The sequence below is a fragment of the Humulus lupulus genome, chromosome 2, assembly GCF_963169125.1.
Source record: "Humulus lupulus chromosome 2, drHumLupu1.1, whole genome shotgun sequence".
Classification (NCBI taxonomy): Eukaryota; Viridiplantae; Streptophyta; class Magnoliopsida; order Rosales; family Cannabaceae; genus Humulus; species Humulus lupulus.
The window spans coordinates 11,097,443-11,117,063 of NC_084794.1; the positions used below are offsets into that span (position 1 = coordinate 11,097,443).

Genomic DNA, 19,621 nt, shown 5'->3' on the forward strand with positions numbered 1-19,621 from the left:
AAGTGGCGCCCCTACACCAATAGGAGTACAAAACCGAAGCAAATAAAAACACGAGCACCCCAGGCCGTGTACAAAAGTGGCAACCCTATTCTTCTAAAGGATAGTTTTCGATTTGTGGAGACTAAGAGGATAAAGGACTCAAATTTCCTCTCTCATTTTAAGTGTCTTCGTGTCCCCATCTAATAAAAAATAGACAAATGAATTCATTTTTATTTGTGGAGGACATGGGACACTTAAAAATGAAGAGAGATAATTTCAATCCAAAAAAAGATTGTGAATACTATTTATCGGTATTATATTTAGTTCTTTCTTTTTTCTATCAATATTTAAGAACATGATTTGTATGTGAAATTCTTTACTTATATTTGTGATGAGGGGAAGAAGAACTTGATATATTATACTATAAACAGGAGTAATGTTTCACTCCAAAGTATATCTGATCGAAAGCTAGGCAAAAAAAACAAAAAAACAGTTGAGTTTTCATGTACTTTACTATAATGTTTGAAATTGTCAATATAAAAATACTATTAGAGAGTTTTGTTTTTATCTAAAATATTGTTGAAATTTGTTAAAGTGTATTCTTGAGCTTCGTAATAAAAAAAATGATTTTTTTTACGTAAAGAATATTTTTTTAAGTATTAAATAATTCAAATATTTTATGGAGAATATAAATCTATGGAAATATATATTATATATATATTTTAGAAAAAAGAATAAAGGTAGAAAAATAATAAGAACATCTTCAATGTAACTTCTAAATATTGTCCTAAATTTGGCACATATAAATTGAAAGTTAAAAAAAATCACCTCTCATGATTTGTTTCTTTATTAAATATATCAATTTTTATTTTTCTTTTTTTATTTTATTTTTTTGCAGTATCTTTATATATTATAAATGTGAGTTAAACTGGAATTGTTGTTTTCCATTAAATTTAACATTTATTTTTTAACACAATTAATTTTAAAGTTTTCTAAATAAGGTACATATATTAAAAAAATAATAATAAAATTATCTAAATAAAATAAATAAATTAAAAAAATAATAATAAAAGAGATAAATAATTTCTCATCACATATTTTAAAATTTTATATTAAAGTATTTAAATTACTTTATTAATTATATTTTCAAAACTATAACCAAAAAATATTTACGTGTTTAAATTTATTATTTTCTTACTTTTATTAATTATTTATTTTGTTATTTAACATATTTTGTTTATCCGAACATATATGTAATAGTGAAATAAGACATAAATATACATTTTTTTTTATTTTTCTGGTTAATTCTTTTATGAGAAATTAGATATTTTAATTGCTCTAGCCACTAATTTAATAATATATATTTATATATAACTTTTTTTGGCTTAATTTTTTTTTAATTAAATAATTAAAATTTGATCAAATAAACTTTTTCATTTCATAGTTTTAATTTAGAATTTTTAATATATTATTATATTGAAATTCATATATGTTTTTTCTAAAAGAAAATTAGAAAAATTAAGTATTTAATTTTAAAACTAGAATACATCATATCTTTATATATAAAAAATGTGTATTTAACTAAATCTTGGTTTAACAGTTTTATATTTAATTTTAAAAAAAAGTTTATCATTTTTTTTAAAACTATAAACAATGTTTTAGTTTAATTTTTTTTAATATGTTTATTTCATTCTTTTATAATATATGACATTGCTACTACATTTTAAAAAATTGTATAAAAATTAAAAATATATATAATAAAAATAAATTAATGCAATACACGTTGTTTTTACCTAGTTATAATTATAAAAGTGTATTTATTGTTATGTCAAATTTAACCAATAATATATTTAGCGTTAAATTTGCCACAATTTTTTTTATTCAATAGTAAAATACAATAACACATCAATTATATTTAACATTCCACTTGAGAATCTCTAACCAACAATAATTTGTCTATTTTCTAAATCATCAACTGCATAATTTTTATTTTACTTTTTGGACAAGGACAATGAATCAACATCAACTAAATAGTACTAATAAAATTAAAAGGAACCAAAAAAAAAAAAAAGGTGAAAACAGATGGAGGAATATATATGACATCCACTCCACCCATAAAGGATAGGGTTATTAGCTGTGTCACCAAAACAAAATTAAAAGCCTTTACACTATACTATAGTGAGGTGAGATGATAAGAAGTTATAGTAGTGGACATGATTTGGTTATATATACCACACACTACTTTTTCAAGAAGGTGACATAATAAGGATATGAAGCTTAGCTACTCCATTGTTCTCAACTATACTCCATCGAACTTCTTTTTTTGACTTTATCTCATCATCAAAATCAATACTACATACACACATGAACATATCCATATAACTTGTTCTTATATTCTATATATATATATATATATAAATAATAATATTATTTGACATCTTAAAGTGTCCAACACCTGTATTAGGTGACATCTTGTGAGGTTAGCGATGTCACGTAATATTTATTAAATTTAAATATGTGGATTCCGATATTGAATTACACCCAAAACAGTATATCATTTTATTTGTGGTGTTAGACACTAGTAATACTCTTAACAATTCTCGTGTGTGTGTGTGTGTGTGTATATATATGTGGACCATTACACCTATGGAGCATTTTTTGTCATATTGTGATCCACTAATTAATCATATCTATAATCTTCCATTATTTCTATATTTCATTTCTAGAAAATTGACTCATGATTTGTATTAGTTCCCAACACCTATATATGTGTATATATATATTCCCATATTATTAATTTTATTCATATCCATACAAGTTATAACTATTACATGCTGAATTCAATTCAGGGCGAGACTATTCGTATTCTTATTTTTATCTTCTTATTTATTTTATTATCAAATATATTATTTTTGATAAAATAACATAAATATCCTCATCAAATATTAAGAAATTAAAGTCAATAATCCATAACACATATCACATCTCACTTGTATATTTAAATCATTTATCATTTATTAAAAAATATTTTGCTAATTTTATAATTTTTACAAATTTATAAATTTAATATTGTAATTTTACAAATAATTTTACCAATAGTTTCTAATAAATTTTTTTTTATTTTATATATATTTTTGTTCTTATTTTGAGTTGAAGAAAAAAAACTAAAAAACTATGATTAGTTTTTTTGTTCTAAAAAAATGATTATTAGTGACAAAAATATTTTAACTATTTTTAAATAAGAAATATTTATAGAAGTGAAATTTATAGTTTACTAATAGGAACAATTTTGTACTAATTTTTCTTTTCAATGGAAAGAAATTTTTAAAAAAATTATGAGTGAATAAATTGTTTAAATTTAATAAATGGCAAAGAATTAATTTCAAATCTATAACTTGCCTAATTAAGTAACTTGAAATTTTTCTTCTTTCTGTAATTTGTATGTGTGTGTATACAAAAATGTGTAATTATATACTAATATTAAAAGGAAAAAAAAAACAAGAATTTGAACTGAAATCTGCAGACACTTACATAAATATAATATATGGAAAAGGAAAAAAAAAATAGAAATAGAAATAGAAATGGTTTGATAAAGAGCAGGTTCATGTACTCTCGTGACAAGAAAAATCCTTGTGTATAAAAGATGTGGGTATACCTAAATAAGCATGAAAACATGTGCACAAATCACATGGACTTATTATGAACACTATTGATTTTTGATAATGACCAAAGCACATTGAACCATCCTCCTCCTCCTGCTTTTGGCAAAAAATATATATATATATATATAATAAAATAAATAAGTGAGATACCAACAAAAACTTGTCCCATATATGTAGCTGTAGTATAATAATTTTTCCGACCAAATACAGATAAGAGGCTGTCTAATATATAAATAATTTACTAAATTTAATATTATGTCTCACATATATTATTTAAGGAGGTCATATTAAATTTAATTAATCACCCTATACCATGTTAAATAGTGTCTGCCATACCCATCATAATCTCCTTTTCCCTAACCTTTTGCCCAAAAAAGAAAAATAATCTTGGCCCATTCATGTGGTATAATAATTTTTCCAGCCAGATATAGATAAGAGGCACTATACAGTGTTCAATAATGCTTGATCCAACTTATGATAATTGATTAAATTTAATATCAGGTTCTATGTATTTTATATAAGATTTTATATTAAATTTAATCCATCATTCTTTTTTTATATAGTATTGGATACTATATAATATTTTACAGAGTCCCTTAGCAAAATATTCTATTTTTTAAAATTGTTTTGTCATCTAGCCTAGTTTTAATAATTCTTTGCAAAATGAACTCTCATAATTTAGACATGTAGTTGAAAATTTAAGCAGGTGGTCGAAAAATTCAAACAGCCGATCGAAAATTTTAGACAGTTGGTCGAAAAATTTAGACAACTGATTAAATTTTAGATAGATGTCATTTTGCAAAAAATTATCAAAAGTAAGCAAAAATGCAAAATCACTTAAAAAAAATATATATATGTCATTTTCATAAATTTTTCTATTTTATATTTGGGCCCTTTTTCTCTCTTTAAGGCATACATGTATTAATAATGTAATGCCGTATAGCATTGGATAAGTGGAATGTTCTAACCCCACCCTTTTTCATAATACCTTTATTTTATCTTTAAAAGGTCCTCTCTATATTGTCTACACTTATTTCAGCATTATTAGGTACTTGTTATTTTCAAGATGATCCCCCTCACGATATTGTCCACATCCATACACATATACATATATAATAATGTTATCTTAGGTGACGTGGCCAATGCTATACCTAGCTACTTTAGGCTTTAAAATTATTAATCACCACTACTATATATATAACTCCAAACACTTACAACTCTTCCTCCTCAAACAACAATGGCCTCTAACACTATGGACTATGTGATGGAACATAAGAGCAGTGAGTTAGAAGAGCTAGATGAAGTCACTGAAGTTGATGTGGCTTTACTTCGAGACTTGCTAGATGAGTTGGAGAACGATGATGAGATTAGTATGAACAAGAATACTAATACTACTATAGAAAACTGTTCAATCGAATCAGCAGTTGATATAGATCGAAATAATCATCGTGATGAAGCTGCTAAGAACTACGATCACCATGTGTTTGATCTTGAGCAGCCTCATCATGATGATTATTTGTTCGATTACAGTTGGATAGAGATGATGGAGAGTAGTACCTCGTTGGCGCTGCAAAACGGTGGTGATGTGGCTGCTTCTGATTGGTACGCAAACGAGGGTAATAATCCTGTTGGGATGATGGAGGGTTTTGGTGATTATAATCCATGCTTGTACTATGAAACAACTTCTTGTTGTTTATGGGAAGAAGATAACATAGTTAAAACTAGCGAGAAGTGTTGAGAAAGTTCGCTGTGAGGATTTTTTTTTAGTTAGTATACTTAGTATATGTATGCTATAAATGTTTATATATTATAATATATTTTTCAGGATTATATATGGTATGGTTATAGTGATTGTCGTAGGTTGTACCATTTTAGTAATTTTAAATAATGAAATAATAACCTTAGCTAGTATAGCATAATGTTTTGTGGTATTAATGAAATCATGGTGGTTTTATTTTTAGCAACTTTTTTTTATTCCGCTCTTTATATTATTCTTAATAAATTTCTGTAAATTTTAAAAGTATATATTCATAAAAAAAAACGAAAAATATTCTTTCCCCACCCCAATTTTATTATTCGTTCGCTTTCTAATATAAAAAATAGTATATCAAAATAATCCCATTTATATATATATTTTATATCATTTTCATATATAAAATATTTTCATTTTATATCATTCACACTTACATATATTTTATATCATTTTCATTTCTTAATATTGATAATAAGCTTTTATTCAAGTGTTACTTTGGAAGATAGGAGGTTAAGAAATAAGATGAGTATATTTAAGATAATTTTATTAATGGTTATTTGAAAATAAATAATTTTAAGCATGCAAAAAGTGAAAATGAATCATAAATATTGTAGATGCGAGTCTATAACTGAACTCATTTTAATCTTGGTGGAAAGTTTTTGACTTAAACAAAAGATGAAGGTAATTTTTTCTTTAAAAAAATTGGTAATGAACTTGGGGATTTTGTTTTAAAGCTTACAAGCATTTTTTTTTAACATATACTTTCTAAGAACATGACAAATTATCATTCAAGATTATAGGAGTGTTCATCCAATGTACTTTGTACTATTTGATCTTCAATTTTATATTTTGGATCCAATTTAATTTATATTATATATAAAAATCAATTCAATTTGTGATTGTTAGGATTAGATTAGTCATTTGAAATCAATTACTTTTTAAAATTCTAGATTATTTATAAAATTTGTCACTTCTGATTTATAAAAATGTATCCAATATGCACAAATATGAATTTCATATATATTTTTTAATCCAATCTAATCCACAAGTGCTAACATCGCCATTTTGTAGATTGGGATGAATCCATAAATTTTAAACACACCTAAATTATACCCCCATTAATATTAGTTACCAATGGCAACCAATTAGGTTACTCATAGTATATTGGTGCCCACCTAAGCATTCATGAATCACCAACTAGGTAACCCTAGTTACTTGAACACTTGATGAGTTATCGAAAGTTACCCATTGGGTTAATCCTAAAAACCAATGTGCATTTCTTGGAACTATTCTTTGTACTTTTATTTAGGGGACAAGCACAACCATTTCTAAAGGAACATAAGCAAACTAAATTTGAAGATCTCTTGTTTGGATTCAAACAAAAAGTTAGAAATTTCTTTTCAAAATAAAAACAACACAACTTAAATATAGTATAGTTTTATAAAATTAAAAAGATTATAAATAAATTCAGAAAGAAAACATATTCAAAAAACTCTTCTACAAAATTTTAGGAAACTATTTTCCTCCATTTTTTTCCCTACTTCTAATGCAAAAATACATCACTTTATTTATCAAGCTGTGTTAATACAAGGAAAAAACTCAATATGGTGAGTAAATGTGGAAAACTATTCTAATTCATTGCTGTGATCTTTAATACTATTTTAAGTTGGTTGGGTTGCACATTTTTGCGACGTCAGGTTTCTTTCGAACCAACAGAGAACTTAGCTATAAAAAAGCCAATAGTATCGAGTGGCGATGATGGATCAAACCTCTGAACAAGTTCTTCCTCGCCGGGTCTTAACCACTTCCTGAAATTCATGTGTTACAAAGAGTTTGGATAGATGATCATCAAAACATTGAAAATAGAATCTAAACATGTTTAATATAAAAACTATGGGATGTATCATATATGCCACTCAAAAGCTCGTTGATAACCCTAAATATATCAGTTTACTTTGACTTTTATTTTATGGGGATTCGAACTTGGGATCTCCTTTTTTGTACGCTTAATTGTGCTCTTCATGAGACAGTATATATACATCAGTTCATGAATAACTTACTCAACATAACCATCAGGAAATTGGAACTGACCGACAAGTCCAGGTCCTCCAATTCTGGGGTGCTGTAATATTTTTTAAAATGAATTCAAATGTTAATATAAATGAGATGATAATCAAGGAAGAATTATAGAGAGAAGGGAGAAAAAACAGAGAGATTTGGGAGAGACAATTCATTACTATTCATTCATGATGAGAGAAGAGATCTAATAGCTCTATTTAACAAAAGAGTGACCACTTACTTAGGCAAGTGTCCTGCACATAACAAGCTAATCACCATATATTTTCTACTCTTAATAAACTTCTAAGACAAATATTAATATGCATTGTGCAATATTGAGCTAATGGTGATGAGGTGTATCGGTGACCGTGTGTGCGATTTCCATAACAAGAACTTTGAAAAATTTATGCCTATGTGATATTGGAAAGGTGTAAACAATTAATAATAGATGGAAGCTTTTTAACAAATCTAAACAAACTATCTAGGAGCTAACTAAGCAAAATGTCCAGAAATAGAATAATGTACAAATAAAGCCTAAATAACATGACTACAAATTTTCTTAAGAAAAAAAACTTCTTTATTTCATATCTATATCATTCAATATAAAGGGTTTTATAAGTTGGAAGTTTGAAAAATCTTACTTGTGGTGCCAACGAAAGGAACTTGTACGTATCCAGAGCATATCGAACCAAAGCTTCATTCTCACCGGGATTTAATGTACATCTACCACACAAATAGACAGTAGCACAGCAATTTTTTCAATGGTTAAATAATATCACAACATCAAAAAAAAAAATATATCAGATAATGACATTTAGCTAGCTTATAAGCCTGTACTTAGAATTAGAAAGATGACATTGTTAAGAATAGAATATATATATTTCTCCTGCATTCTTTCTTTGCCATGTAATATATGTTGCAGGTCATATAATCCACCTACTTTTTCTTTAATGGTAGTACTTCACATTAAGTGGAATGAAAGACAGGCCTTTAGATAGATTAACATAATTCATACACTGCACCGATTTAGAAAACACCATTAAGTGATGTACTTATATCAAGCTAAGGCACACTTCGATTAATTCATCCATAAACACATTCTGAATACTTTGATTTTATTAAAAATGCAACTAAAAAAATAACTAACAAACAAAACATAAAACACAAGTACTAACGTGGAATAGACTATGACTCCGCCTGATCGAACTAATTGAACAGCTTGATCGAACAATCTTCTTTGATATTTTCCATGGTTTCTCAAGGACTCCATTGTTTCCTGTTACAAGGAAAACCAAAAAAAAAAACATTGGATCATTCTGTTCCAATTAATGGTAAATTAAAAAGAAAAACATTATAAAGGGAGAGAGAAAGAAAAATCTTTAAAGCATTGACATACTAAATAGCACCAAAGTTATTGAATTTATACCTTAATATATTTTTCAAATTATAAAGTAAAAAAAAAAAGTATGCATCATTATACCTCTCCAGCAAAGAGTCGAGGTCTCAAACCTAATGCAGAACACGGAGCATCAAGAAGGACACGATCAAAGCTGTTAGGAGCAAAACCTTTTGAATTTTCACCCCTACCACCTGTGCTCTGATTTCGTCCAGGCCCATTTCGCATTCTTCGTAGATTCTTCCTGATTTCAGCTTTGCTAATGTAAGTTCTCTCATTGGCTTTTTCATTGCTAACTAAAACATTGAGTTGATCAGACTTTGAATTCTGGAAGGACTTAAGATTATGATTATATTGTTTTACACTAGTTTCATAAATTTTGCTCATATCAAATTTACTTACCAGTTTTCTCAACTGCCTTTTCAGCACTTAATCCATCTAAAACAACTGATGCATTTTTCTCCACTTGTAATGTCATTGAGTCAGAACTTACACTGTTACTATCCTCTCTAATGGCTAGATTAATCATATCATCACTTCTGGCTAGATTAGTTGTATCATCACATTCATTCTTCTGACGAACCGATTTCAGAGCATCTAATTTATACGTTGTTATACTCCTCAATCCCATTTCTGCAGCCAATTTCTGAATATTGAGCACCTAGAATTACAATTAATATAGTAGATACAGGGTCACAACCTTGTTGAAGAAGATCAAAATGAAAAATAAAAAAAATTGTTAAAATCCCCAAAATGTAGCACATTTTAATTTAGCATTATATAAGTAAAAGCCTAGAAGGAAAAGAAAATACAGGGAATCTAGAATTTAAATATCTATCCACAGGGAAAGAAAACTGTGAGAAAGAAAAATCTCACAATTACATACAAGGTAGTCAATTAGTTAAGATCAAAGAGTGAAACAAATTTCATTAATGCCACAAGTGATAAGTACTCACTCAACCAATGACACTAGGGTTGGAAAATTTATGATGCCAGAATCATCTACAAGGAGCAGAACCAAGAAATCCTGGACAACACTATTCTATTAGATTTTGTGGCCAAGAATAGTTACCTTATTGTGAGATCTATCAACAGCAATAATTTCTCCTTCATCTTTCATAAGAATTGCAATAGCAGTTGTTTTTCCTCCAGGCGCTGCACACATGTCTATTATCCTTTCACCTTTTTTAGGATCTAAAGAATATGAGAAAATTAACATGAGAGCCTTGCTAATATCAACTTCATTTTTCAAACTCATATCGCCCTAATAAGCAACAAAATTGGCATTATTCAAAAATATATATTCCCAATTACACACAAAAATAAATAAATAAAATCCATTAATGATAAATGTATTAAAGATCACTCCTTTGCAAGCTGCGTAAAGTATAGAAGAAAAGATACTGTAGATGCAATTTCTAGCGTAGACAAAAGTACAATGCTTGACAGATTTTAAATAAATAATAGAAAGAAGTAACAGCTGAAAGGTAATTGGTACCTAGGGCATGAGCAGCAATAATGCTTGGTAGATTTTGTAGAAATATTTCTCCCTCAAGCACTTCTGGGAACCATAACCAAAGCAAAAAATATTAAATGAATTAGTTGCTGAACCATTTTAGACAGCATGCAAAATATTAATGTAGTAGGATAGGATTTATATGAAAATGTAAACACTTAGAGGTCTGTATGGCACAAGCTTTTCTTCAAGTGATACCTAAAGGTGCCACAGCAGATTAAAGAAAATTTTCTATATTTGCTTTGTAACATCAGGAAAAAAAAATACATTTTCCTATCTTCGAAAATTCTATAAGTTATCCTAGACGGGTAGCTCAAAAATGGTCAAACATGTGGTTTGCTCCCAAAAGGTTTGAGATTTAAGTCCCTTTTGGGTACTTACATATTGTTTGAGGAGCAGAGTTTCAGCAAAAATCTCTAACTATCGAACTTCCAACTATCTTGCTCCTAGATGTTATCCTTACATTTCAAATCCTAAACAAATAGCATGTTAAAATTCCAACTATGTCCAATTTGATAACTAGCAATTTATGTAAACACAATTAACTAATTTTTATGTCCATTCAGAACATAAGAAAAACAGTCCGTTGGAAAAAAAATGTTAATGACAATTAACTAATAACAGAATTAGAAATAACGAAGTCAAATAAGCATGGACCACAAAAATTTTTATTCAACAACTTGAAAATGACACATTTTCTGTGTAGCAGTTTGGGTAAAAGATGTTTCTGAATTACGTCTTTTGTTTTCTCATTTGCCAAGAGATTGGGAGAGAATGTATTTAATTTTTTAGTTTGTTGGGCTTTTGGTGGATTGTTAAGTCCACATTCCTATGTCTTGTATTATATTTTTTTAATAGCAACACATTTTCTGAGTTGTATTAGAAATAAATAAATAAATAAGACGACAACTTTTGGTCATGTCTTTATAATAAAATATTTACCATAAAATGAAGGGAGTTTGAATACTCTATCACACATGTCCACAGCAACTCCTTGCAGCACACGGAAGATTCCAGACCTTGACAACATTGCTTTTCCTTTGCCAATATATAGCCCATTTCTTTCAGAATGATAAGGATCTTTTACCAATAGAGCAAAATTCGTCAACCAAACATTGAATTATCTTCATAAAAAAAAAACACAGGAAAATTGAATTTCTACCTGTGTGTGAACCCTGCATAATGGTCCCTCGTGTTATACCAGAGCCCCACCCGCTCTCAATAGGCTGCTCTATAGCAACTGAAACCGCAACTTCATCGCCTTTCTCAACATGAGCACTGCAAGCCAGTACTCCAGGAACGTAGACCTACAAATTAATTACCTTTTATAAAGCAGAAGAGATGATGTTTCGATTGTCATTACATTACTTAAGCATGCAAATATAAATGACTGCAAAGCAGTAGTAATAGTAATAATAATTGTTATTATGTTATTATAATTAAAAAGAGAGAGAGAGATAGAGAATACAGGTAGTAACTTTGAAATTACTGCACACAAGAATGGATGTAAATGGCAAACTAATCATATCAAGTTTGAAGAGGTCCATGTCATATTCAGTGTCACCAAAGCCATTATCTTTAACATCATATTTCAACTACTCTTTTCTCAAGAAAAAAACAGCTAGTAGTTCTAACAGTCAGTAATATAAATTCAGAAACTTGAGAAGTAAAACTCGTTGGACAAATATTTCAATCAGATATTTCCATAGAAATCCTGATTTCACTTAACAATGTTGATAAGCTGATGGAAAGGAAACTAACCTGAGCACCTCGAAGAACTGCCTCAGCACATTTCCGACTGACAACTACCTCCTTCGGAGGCATGCCATCTACATAACCATAATCAATCACGTGTGGTCCTGACCCCTTGACAAACAGAACATAGTCTAACCCTGGAAACTCACACTTCGAAATTGGACCCTTTTGTAAGTTTCCATTAAACATATTAGTAAAGTCATCAACTGGTCCTGAGGCTGCCTTACCAGAATCATCCAACTTCTGAGACTCACTGGTTTCAGTACAAAATCTATTCTGCTTCATGCCCATATTTGAATTTGAATCACCACCAAAATCAGTTTGGCTTAGATTCAAGTTTTCAGAACCAAATTCAGTCTCATTTTCTTTCAAAATCGCCAACAACTTCTCTTTAACAACATCTGGCGTGGACTTGAGTATGTTCACGCGTATACAAGAGTAGCAAGATGGACGCCTGATTAAATTAAACGGCATTGTTATAAAGAGGGGAAGGAAAAAATAGAGAATTGCATTCCAACAATACAGAAAATAAATTTAACAAAACTACAAACCTTAATGCATATAGAACTAGAATATACTTGATGTCTAGTAACTACAGCCACTTCATAATCATATACATCATATATGATACAATTAGACTACATAGTCAAGAAAGTTTGAATTCAAGCCATTAAAAGTGCATTATATTCTTGATCAGATGATTTCATGGTAAAGAGAAGAATCAAGACAACTTTTTTTTTTCTCCTTTCCAATACACTCTCTAACTTATTAAGAAGTTGGTTAGTTCGATACCAACCAATCCTGCTAAGCATTCATCCGTACAACAAAGGACTAATCTTTTTTGTTATTATCATACTTGATTGCAGAGAAAACCGAGAAACACAACATGGGTAAGAAGCCATTTCCTGAGTTTTCTCGTTAACCAAACGGAACACAGAACAAAAATCCAGTTCGATAAAGAATGAGAAAGAGTACGTTAGAGCTTTGGAGATACGTGCGAAATGTTCAGCTCCATATGCTCTGGAGAAGTAGTTCTCAACCTCAGGTTTCCACAGCAGAACCGGTTCGAAACAGTATCTCTCGGACAAATCCTCCATCGCAGGCGGAGTAAGCTTCCGATCAGTCGTGAAGGAAGAGGAGAAGCTCTTGCTACGAATGCGTCTGAACAAGTCCCTCGCTTTCCTCATTCAAAGAGGGTTTTCGACTGTGAGAAAGACTTGACAGTCTTGATTGATGGCCCAATCCATAGAAAAACCTTAATGTGGCCAAGGTTTTGGGCTTCTGACAAGGCCCATTAAGGGACTGTGATTAGGTCGTCTTCCTCTGATTTGGCGCGCTAGTACAGCGATGACGTCACAAACAGAACAAGAGAGACTGGAGATTCCGCAAATTTGATTTGATCGCTCTTCTTCCAGTTTGGGATTTTTTGAATCAGCTCAATCCCAAAGAAAGGGGAAAGAAATGGTTGGAATGAATGTTCTGCGAGTCGTCACCATTACTGGATCACATTCGACTTTGTTGAATAGCTCTTCGAGGATTTTGTCGAGTCGGGTAGAGTCGACCAAATTAGGGTGTCAGAAAACGGCGACTTGCTCTTATACGACGTCGTCTCATCCATTCGGCAAGCTCCTCTTCCGCCAGCTCTTTGAGAAGGAATCCTCCACCTACACTTACTTGCTCGCTGATGTAACTCACCCTCAAAAACCAGCTCTGGTCAGTTTTCTTTCTTTTCTTTGTTTGTTTTGATTCTGAGAATACTGTAATATATTTTCCTGGTAGTTCGGTGTTTAGTTCAACTATTATTACATCTACATTCATGTTTTTGTTTTCGAATTTGGAATTTTAGGGCAATCAAACCAAATGAGAAGTGTTTCTTTTACTTTTAAGCTAGTTTTTTTTTTTTTTTTTTTTTTGGAATTAGATGGGATTAAATTTCACATGGGGACAAATAAATGGTTCATTTTTATTGCTTTGAGTATGTTCAAGCTCAATACTTTGTTGATGAAATATAGAGTTCTTTATTGTTGTTAAAACTACCTTTGCTTCTAGTTCTTATGCTTTTTCATTTAACTAGTACATGATTCATGTTATCTTTTGGTAGATTGATGTATCAAGCTTTATTCTATTGAGAGTTATCTAAAAAGCTTTACCTTTTCATGTTCTTGCTTCTTTATTACCTTTGATTCTGCAGTTGATAGACCCAGTTGACAAGACGGTGGAGAGGGATCTTTCCCTTGTTGAAGAGTTAGGACTCAAGCTGATATATGCTATGAACACTCATGTCCATGCTGACCATGTAACTGGCACTGGCATGATAAAGGTAGCCATCATAAATAACAATGCACTATGTTGTTTATCAGTGTCGATCCAAAAGCAAGATTAAAACCATTTATTAAAATAAAATCATTTTTGCAGAGCAAGGTCCCTGGCGTGCAGTCAGTCATTTCGAAAGCAAGCAAATCGAAAGCTGATCTTCTAATTGAAGCTGGTGATAAATTATATTTTGGGGATCTGTTTTTGGAGGTTGGGAAATCATTACTTCTTTCATGCCATTAATCTTTTTTGAAATATAGAATAGGGAAGTGTTTCATTCGAAAAGGATAGATTTCTGTAAATTTCATGAGTTAAAGTAACATGTTTGATGAGCTTAAACAGATATCTTACTTGTTCCTATTATCTTAGAGAAGTGATCTAAAGGATCCTCCTTCTGTTTGGTTTTACTCTTGAACATAACCTTTCAAGATTGAATCTTTAACTTTTTTGTCTATCAACAAGGGTTTAATATCAGTTCTTATGGGCAACACATTATTTTCTGATGGGTGGGCATCTTAAGTTGTTCCACAATTTCTTACATGACTCTTTTCTCCTGAACTTTCCTCATCTTGTCTTCTAGTAAACGTATGCAGTGTTCAAAATAGGCTGCAGATTTTTACAATGCTCAATCAATACATTATAAAGTCTGGGTTTTTCTACATGTTTTTTAAATCCCTTTTCTGTACCACTATAAAAGATGCTGTAGTTTCATCTCTCTGCAAATGAAATATGTATATCCATGCTGGTGACAGCTTCAGCTGTTTTCTTTTCTTGTGTATTATGTTAGCATCATACCATGTACTATTCCATGTGTGTTTGTTGCAGGTTCGACCTACTCCTGGCCATACATTAGGTTGTGTGACCTATGTTACAGGAGATGGACCCAATCAGCCCCAGCCAAGAATGGCTTTCACTGGAGATGCATTATTAATACGCGGATGTGGAAGAACTGATTTTCAGGTGTAATGTCTTTCCAGAAATATCTATGGAGATTTCTCTTTCTCGGACCGTTGAAAAGTTTGAAAACTTCTCCAGGGAATGAAAGTGTAATTGATTTCTTAAATTTAACTTTGAGTGATTATCAAATATTGGCTTCATTTCTTTGTTCTGCATGCAGGGCGGGAGTTCACAAGAACTCTACAAGTCTGTGCATTCACAGGCAAGGATTTGTGTTTAGGAAGTAGTATATTGTGCTTTCAATTGGAAAGAAACTGTTTCTGTACACTCGGGCCCTTTATGCATGTATTGGCCTAACACTAACTCTCGTTTGGCTATGGATCCAGATATTCACATTGCCCGAGGATACATTGATTTATCCAGCTCACGACTACAAAGGATTCACTGTAAGGAATCAAATCATCTCCCTTGCTTCTGTGTGTATAAATATATATTTAACACAGCTGCTTACATGACATATTTGAATTTAGGTTAGCACCGTAGGAGAGGAGATGCTCTATAATCCTCGGCTCACAAAAGACCAGGTGATTCTTTTTATTTAACGTACACATTTCTGGTTGTGTCTCAGAAAAATTCACACAATTATTCTTACTTTATTCTTAAAAGAAGATGTTGGATGACATTGAGAGTTCTGATTCAATAAATCTGGCAGGGCTACCATCTCTAAACTTTTAGAAAAGGTTGATTCTAGTGTTGCATAGATGCTTAGACAGCTGCGTAGCAGACTTACATAAGAAAAAAGAAAGAAAACAAATGTAGGCTTAGTGCGTATATGTTTAAGAGGCTGGATTTTATATATAAATATATATATATAATTATCCAAAATCAACATCAAATATTCAACAATAAAGACCAAAAGAAAAAAGAAGCCTGAGTTTTATTTCAAAATTAAGGAATACCAATCTATAAGATACAAGATTGAAACTAAGTCTCACAAGAAAATACTAATTGCTCTAATAACCCCGGAACTCATAATGCGACAGCAAGAAGCATCGAGAATTTTCCAACTAAAAAAAAGTATTAGGATGAGATTTGGTAACGAATGAAGTCTAGGAACAAAAGGCAAAGTAATAATGTCATGCTTGAAGCAGTGACGAGTAAAATGAAAATCTATCTTGTTGTACCATGATAATTATCCAAAACCAACATCAAATATTCAAAGTAAAAGACAGTAGATGAATGAAAAATGCAAGATACAAGTGAAACCTTGAGGCCAAAAGAGAGAAAAAGACTAAAGTAGCCTTAAAATAGATACAAGACTAAAAATAGCCTTATAAGAAAATTTTGTTGCTCAAATAATTTTCAGTAATTTTATTGGTGCCATCTGTATGCATCAAGTTTTATTCTCCTCATTTGCATATCTGTTATACTCGTAGTACTTAATTGCTCTATCGTCTTTTTACTTGTTATCAATCATTCTTTGCTATATTTCTCTTGTTTTTTAAATCTTTGAACTTTGATTTGCAGGATACATTTAAAAATATCATGGAAAGTAAGTGCAGTTATCTGGCATTTCAAATATTTGACAACATGTCAACTGCAATTTCATCTGATATTGAACCATTTCTAATTTAAACACAATTGTCTTACAGATCTGAACCTTCCCTATCCAAAGATGATTGATGTGGCTGTTCCTGCAAACATGGTTTGCGGTCTACAGGATTTGTCTTCGAAGCCTGTTGAGGCTATATCAACCTAGATATGATCAGAGGTACAGATTATACAACTATTAGTAAAATACAACTGGCCCAGTCATTCATAAGTTATACAGAATCTACAGATATAAGTTTTCTGTACTTGTACAAAAAATGTCGGTCCTTGAACTTGCGTTTGATGTTTGTATAATGGTTTAAGATAGCTTTAACAAGTTGCAAAACATCTCTTCTCTTGCTCATTCTATATTGAAATTGATACTTTAGTTGGCTTTGTCCTAATGGATGAATAAAGTGGACAGATACAATGAAGCTTGAACCAAGAATGACTACCTTAAACCATTTGTTTTTCATATGTTCAATGGTGACTTTTAAACCATTGGATAGATACAATGAAGCTTGAGCCAAGAATGACTGCCTTAAGCCATATGTTTTTTATATGTTCAATGGTGACTTTTAATACATGATAAGGGGGTTTGAGTAACTTGTTTCTTTAATTTTGTTGAAAAATTTTAGAGTTTCTATGTACACTGCCATGAGTTGTCATCTTTCATCTTAGGATTGGGAGGAACCTCCTGACTCGTATGTTTTTGTTACTTCAGATTTGAAACCCATTAATCTATTTCAGTTATCTTCTCTTCAGTTTAATGCAGTTGATTTCATCCTTGATTAACCCTGTGCTGTAAAGAATCGAAACTCTTGAACTCAAGACTGAGAATCACTCATCCGAAGACCAAATCAACTACATACTCACGGTATGCAACAAAAGAAACGACATAAAACAAAAAAGTCTTCTTGCTTTGTACTGCTGTAAGAGATAGCACATACATATATGCTATATGTACACAACACAGTCATGTATGATAATAAATTCATGAGTTTGGATCTCAGAAGCTAATCTCTTGTTCATTTCAATAGTCCATACTCCATGCTTACCTGGACCTATATGCCTTTATTTGGATTAATCAATCATTCTATGGTCCCTAAACTTTCGAATAACATCCATTTTTATCCATAAAATACAGAAGTTAGTATTGCCTTTGATTTTAAGCCTACAATTTATTTTAGTATGTCATTAACTTGCCACTTGAGGCCCTGAGTGATTGAGTATGTGAGTGTGTGTGATTCATGATTTTGGAATATATATATATATGGGAGAATTCTTTTATAGGGACCTCACTTTAAGCATTACCGGTGAGGCTCTCAGTGTTCTCGACCCGCGAACAATTCTCGGTGCGATTTATTTTTTATGACTGTGTATATTGTAGCTATCTAGAGCATCCTGCAAATTTTCAGAAAATTCCGAATAGTTTACAGTATCGAAAACTAAGTTCAAACATGTTGCACGTGTGATTAATTTTTTTTATGCGCGTGGAAAACATGTTTGAAACTAGTTTTCAGTACTGTAAACTATTCTGAATTTTCTGAAAATTTGCATGATGTTCTAAATAGCTACAATATATACGGTCATAAAAAAAAATTGCGCCGAAAACTGTTCACAGGTCGAGAAACACTGAGAGTCTCACCGATAAGGCTTAAAATGTAACCCGTATAGAAGAATTATCATATAAATATATATATTGTGTTCGATCATCTCTTGAAAAACGAAAATAACAAAATATTTTATGTATTTGAATAAGTCTCAGTCTAGCCCTCTTCAAAATAAAAGTATCTTTAGATGTTAAAAGATGATTAATGTGAAAACTTATCAGCAAAGTTTTAAAGTTAAAACAAAGACTTTTAAATCAGTTCTAGCCAGAACCAACATATAATATAAGAAGCCAAATTATGGAGAAAAAGCTAGTCAACTGCTATGCCAATACCTGCAAAAATAAATAGATAAACAAATAAAATATTCAGCACTTGGAAAAGGTCTAGTGCTGATCTTTCTTTCTAGGAAAGTTTAATTTATTGCAAACGTTTTTTACACTCTCCACGAAACTGACTCAAATCAGGAGCATTAATTAGTAAAATATTTTAACACTCCAGTGCCTAGAGTAATGTTTAAGGAGCAAATTAATTGCTGATTATTATAAAATTCTTAAAAACATTCTTTTCTTGGTATGTCATTGATGACATTTCTAAACTGTTTTTAAAGAAATTAACCCAAGTTCTCTTTCAACCTCATTTTATATACAAAAAATAATAAACAAGTTTAAACCGTTTTTCAATACTCGTTTTACTTATTACACAAGTAATCTGGACTTGTGTGACTTTATAATAATAATTCTCTACTTTTGCTGTCGGAAACTCTAGTGTAGATTTGTGTTGATGAATAAACTTTTTGGTAAATTAGGGATTGGTTGAATAGACACATTCTTCTACATTAGTTTTTACATTATTTTTGCACCAGTAAACGAAACAATGTTCAGTGATCAAAATTATGCATATTAATAACAATTAGAAATTTCATATATATACTTATGGCAAATTCTCGGCACCCCGATAAAAAGGCACACCGGTGCATCCCTGGTTCAAATTTGTCAACTTCCACGCGCATAAATAAATTAATTACGCATGCAATAACTTGTTTTGAACCTAGTTTTTGGTATTGTAAATTTTTCAGAATTGTCTGAAAAT

General features: G+C 30.6%; 2 protein-coding genes across 4 annotated transcripts; one reads left to right on the forward strand and one right to left on the reverse strand.

Moving 5' to 3' along the window:
- Positions 1–6,856: 6,856 nt before the first annotated feature.
- LOC133817270 (rRNA (cytosine-C(5))-methyltransferase NOP2C) lies at positions 6,857–13,322 on the reverse strand. The gene is made up of 12 exons (XM_062249737.1): positions 13,095–13,322; positions 12,126–12,573; positions 11,527–11,671; positions 11,307–11,444; positions 10,347–10,409; positions 9,921–10,042; positions 9,251–9,509; positions 8,933–9,144; positions 8,628–8,728; positions 8,094–8,175; positions 7,455–7,516; positions 6,857–7,202 (listed from the first exon to the last, which is right to left on the reverse strand). Exons 1-12 carry the CDS (start codon positions 13,304–13,306, stop codon positions 7,088–7,090), a joined length of 1,959 nt encoding a protein of 652 aa, XP_062105721.1. The 5' UTR covers positions 13,307–13,322; the 3' UTR covers positions 6,857–7,087.
- Positions 13,323–13,573: 251 nt separating this feature from the next.
- On the forward strand, positions 13,574–17,934 carry LOC133817271 (persulfide dioxygenase ETHE1 homolog, mitochondrial-like). Of its 3 annotated transcripts, none has more exons than XM_062249739.1 (10): positions 13,574–13,832; positions 14,311–14,439; positions 14,535–14,642; positions 15,258–15,392; positions 15,550–15,591; positions 15,716–15,775; positions 15,860–15,913; positions 16,857–16,881; positions 16,982–17,100; positions 17,670–17,934. In XM_062249739.1, the coding sequence occupies exons 1-9, from the start codon at positions 13,581–13,583 to the stop codon at positions 17,086–17,088; spliced, it is 912 nt and encodes a 303-aa protein (XP_062105723.1). In that variant the 5' UTR covers positions 13,574–13,580; the 3' UTR covers positions 17,089–17,100; positions 17,670–17,934. The 3 variants fall into 3 exon arrangements, with proteins under 3 accessions (XP_062105723.1, XP_062105722.1, XP_062105724.1); XM_062249738.1 differs by having other exon boundaries at positions 17,685–17,934; XM_062249740.1 differs by having other exon boundaries at positions 16,982–17,094; positions 17,681–17,934.
- Positions 17,935–19,621: the final 1,687 nt, after the last annotated feature.

Coding starts and splice junctions, on each gene's coding strand:
- LOC133817270 (XM_062249737.1), bottom strand. CDS start 13,306: ATGAGGAAAGCGAGGGACTTGTTCAGACGCATTCGTAGCAAGAGCTTC. Junction 9,145..9,250: donor AAAGGCAGTTGAGAAAACTG/GTAAGTAAATTT, acceptor TCAATGTTTTAG/TTAGCAATGAAAAAGCCAAT. Junction 8,729..8,932: donor CTCGACTCTTTGCTGGAGAG/GTATAATGATGC, acceptor TCCTTGTAACAG/GAAACAATGGAGTCCTTGAG.
- LOC133817271 (XM_062249739.1), top strand. CDS start 13,581: ATGGTTGGAATGAATGTTCTGCGAGTCGTCACCATTACTGGATCACAT. Junction 14,440..14,534: donor CTGGCACTGGCATGATAAAG/GTAGCCATCATA, acceptor TCATTTTTGCAG/AGCAAGGTCCCTGGCGTGCA. Junction 16,882..16,981: donor ATTTAAAAATATCATGGAAA/GTAAGTGCAGTT, acceptor ATTGTCTTACAG/ATCTGAACCTTCCCTATCCA.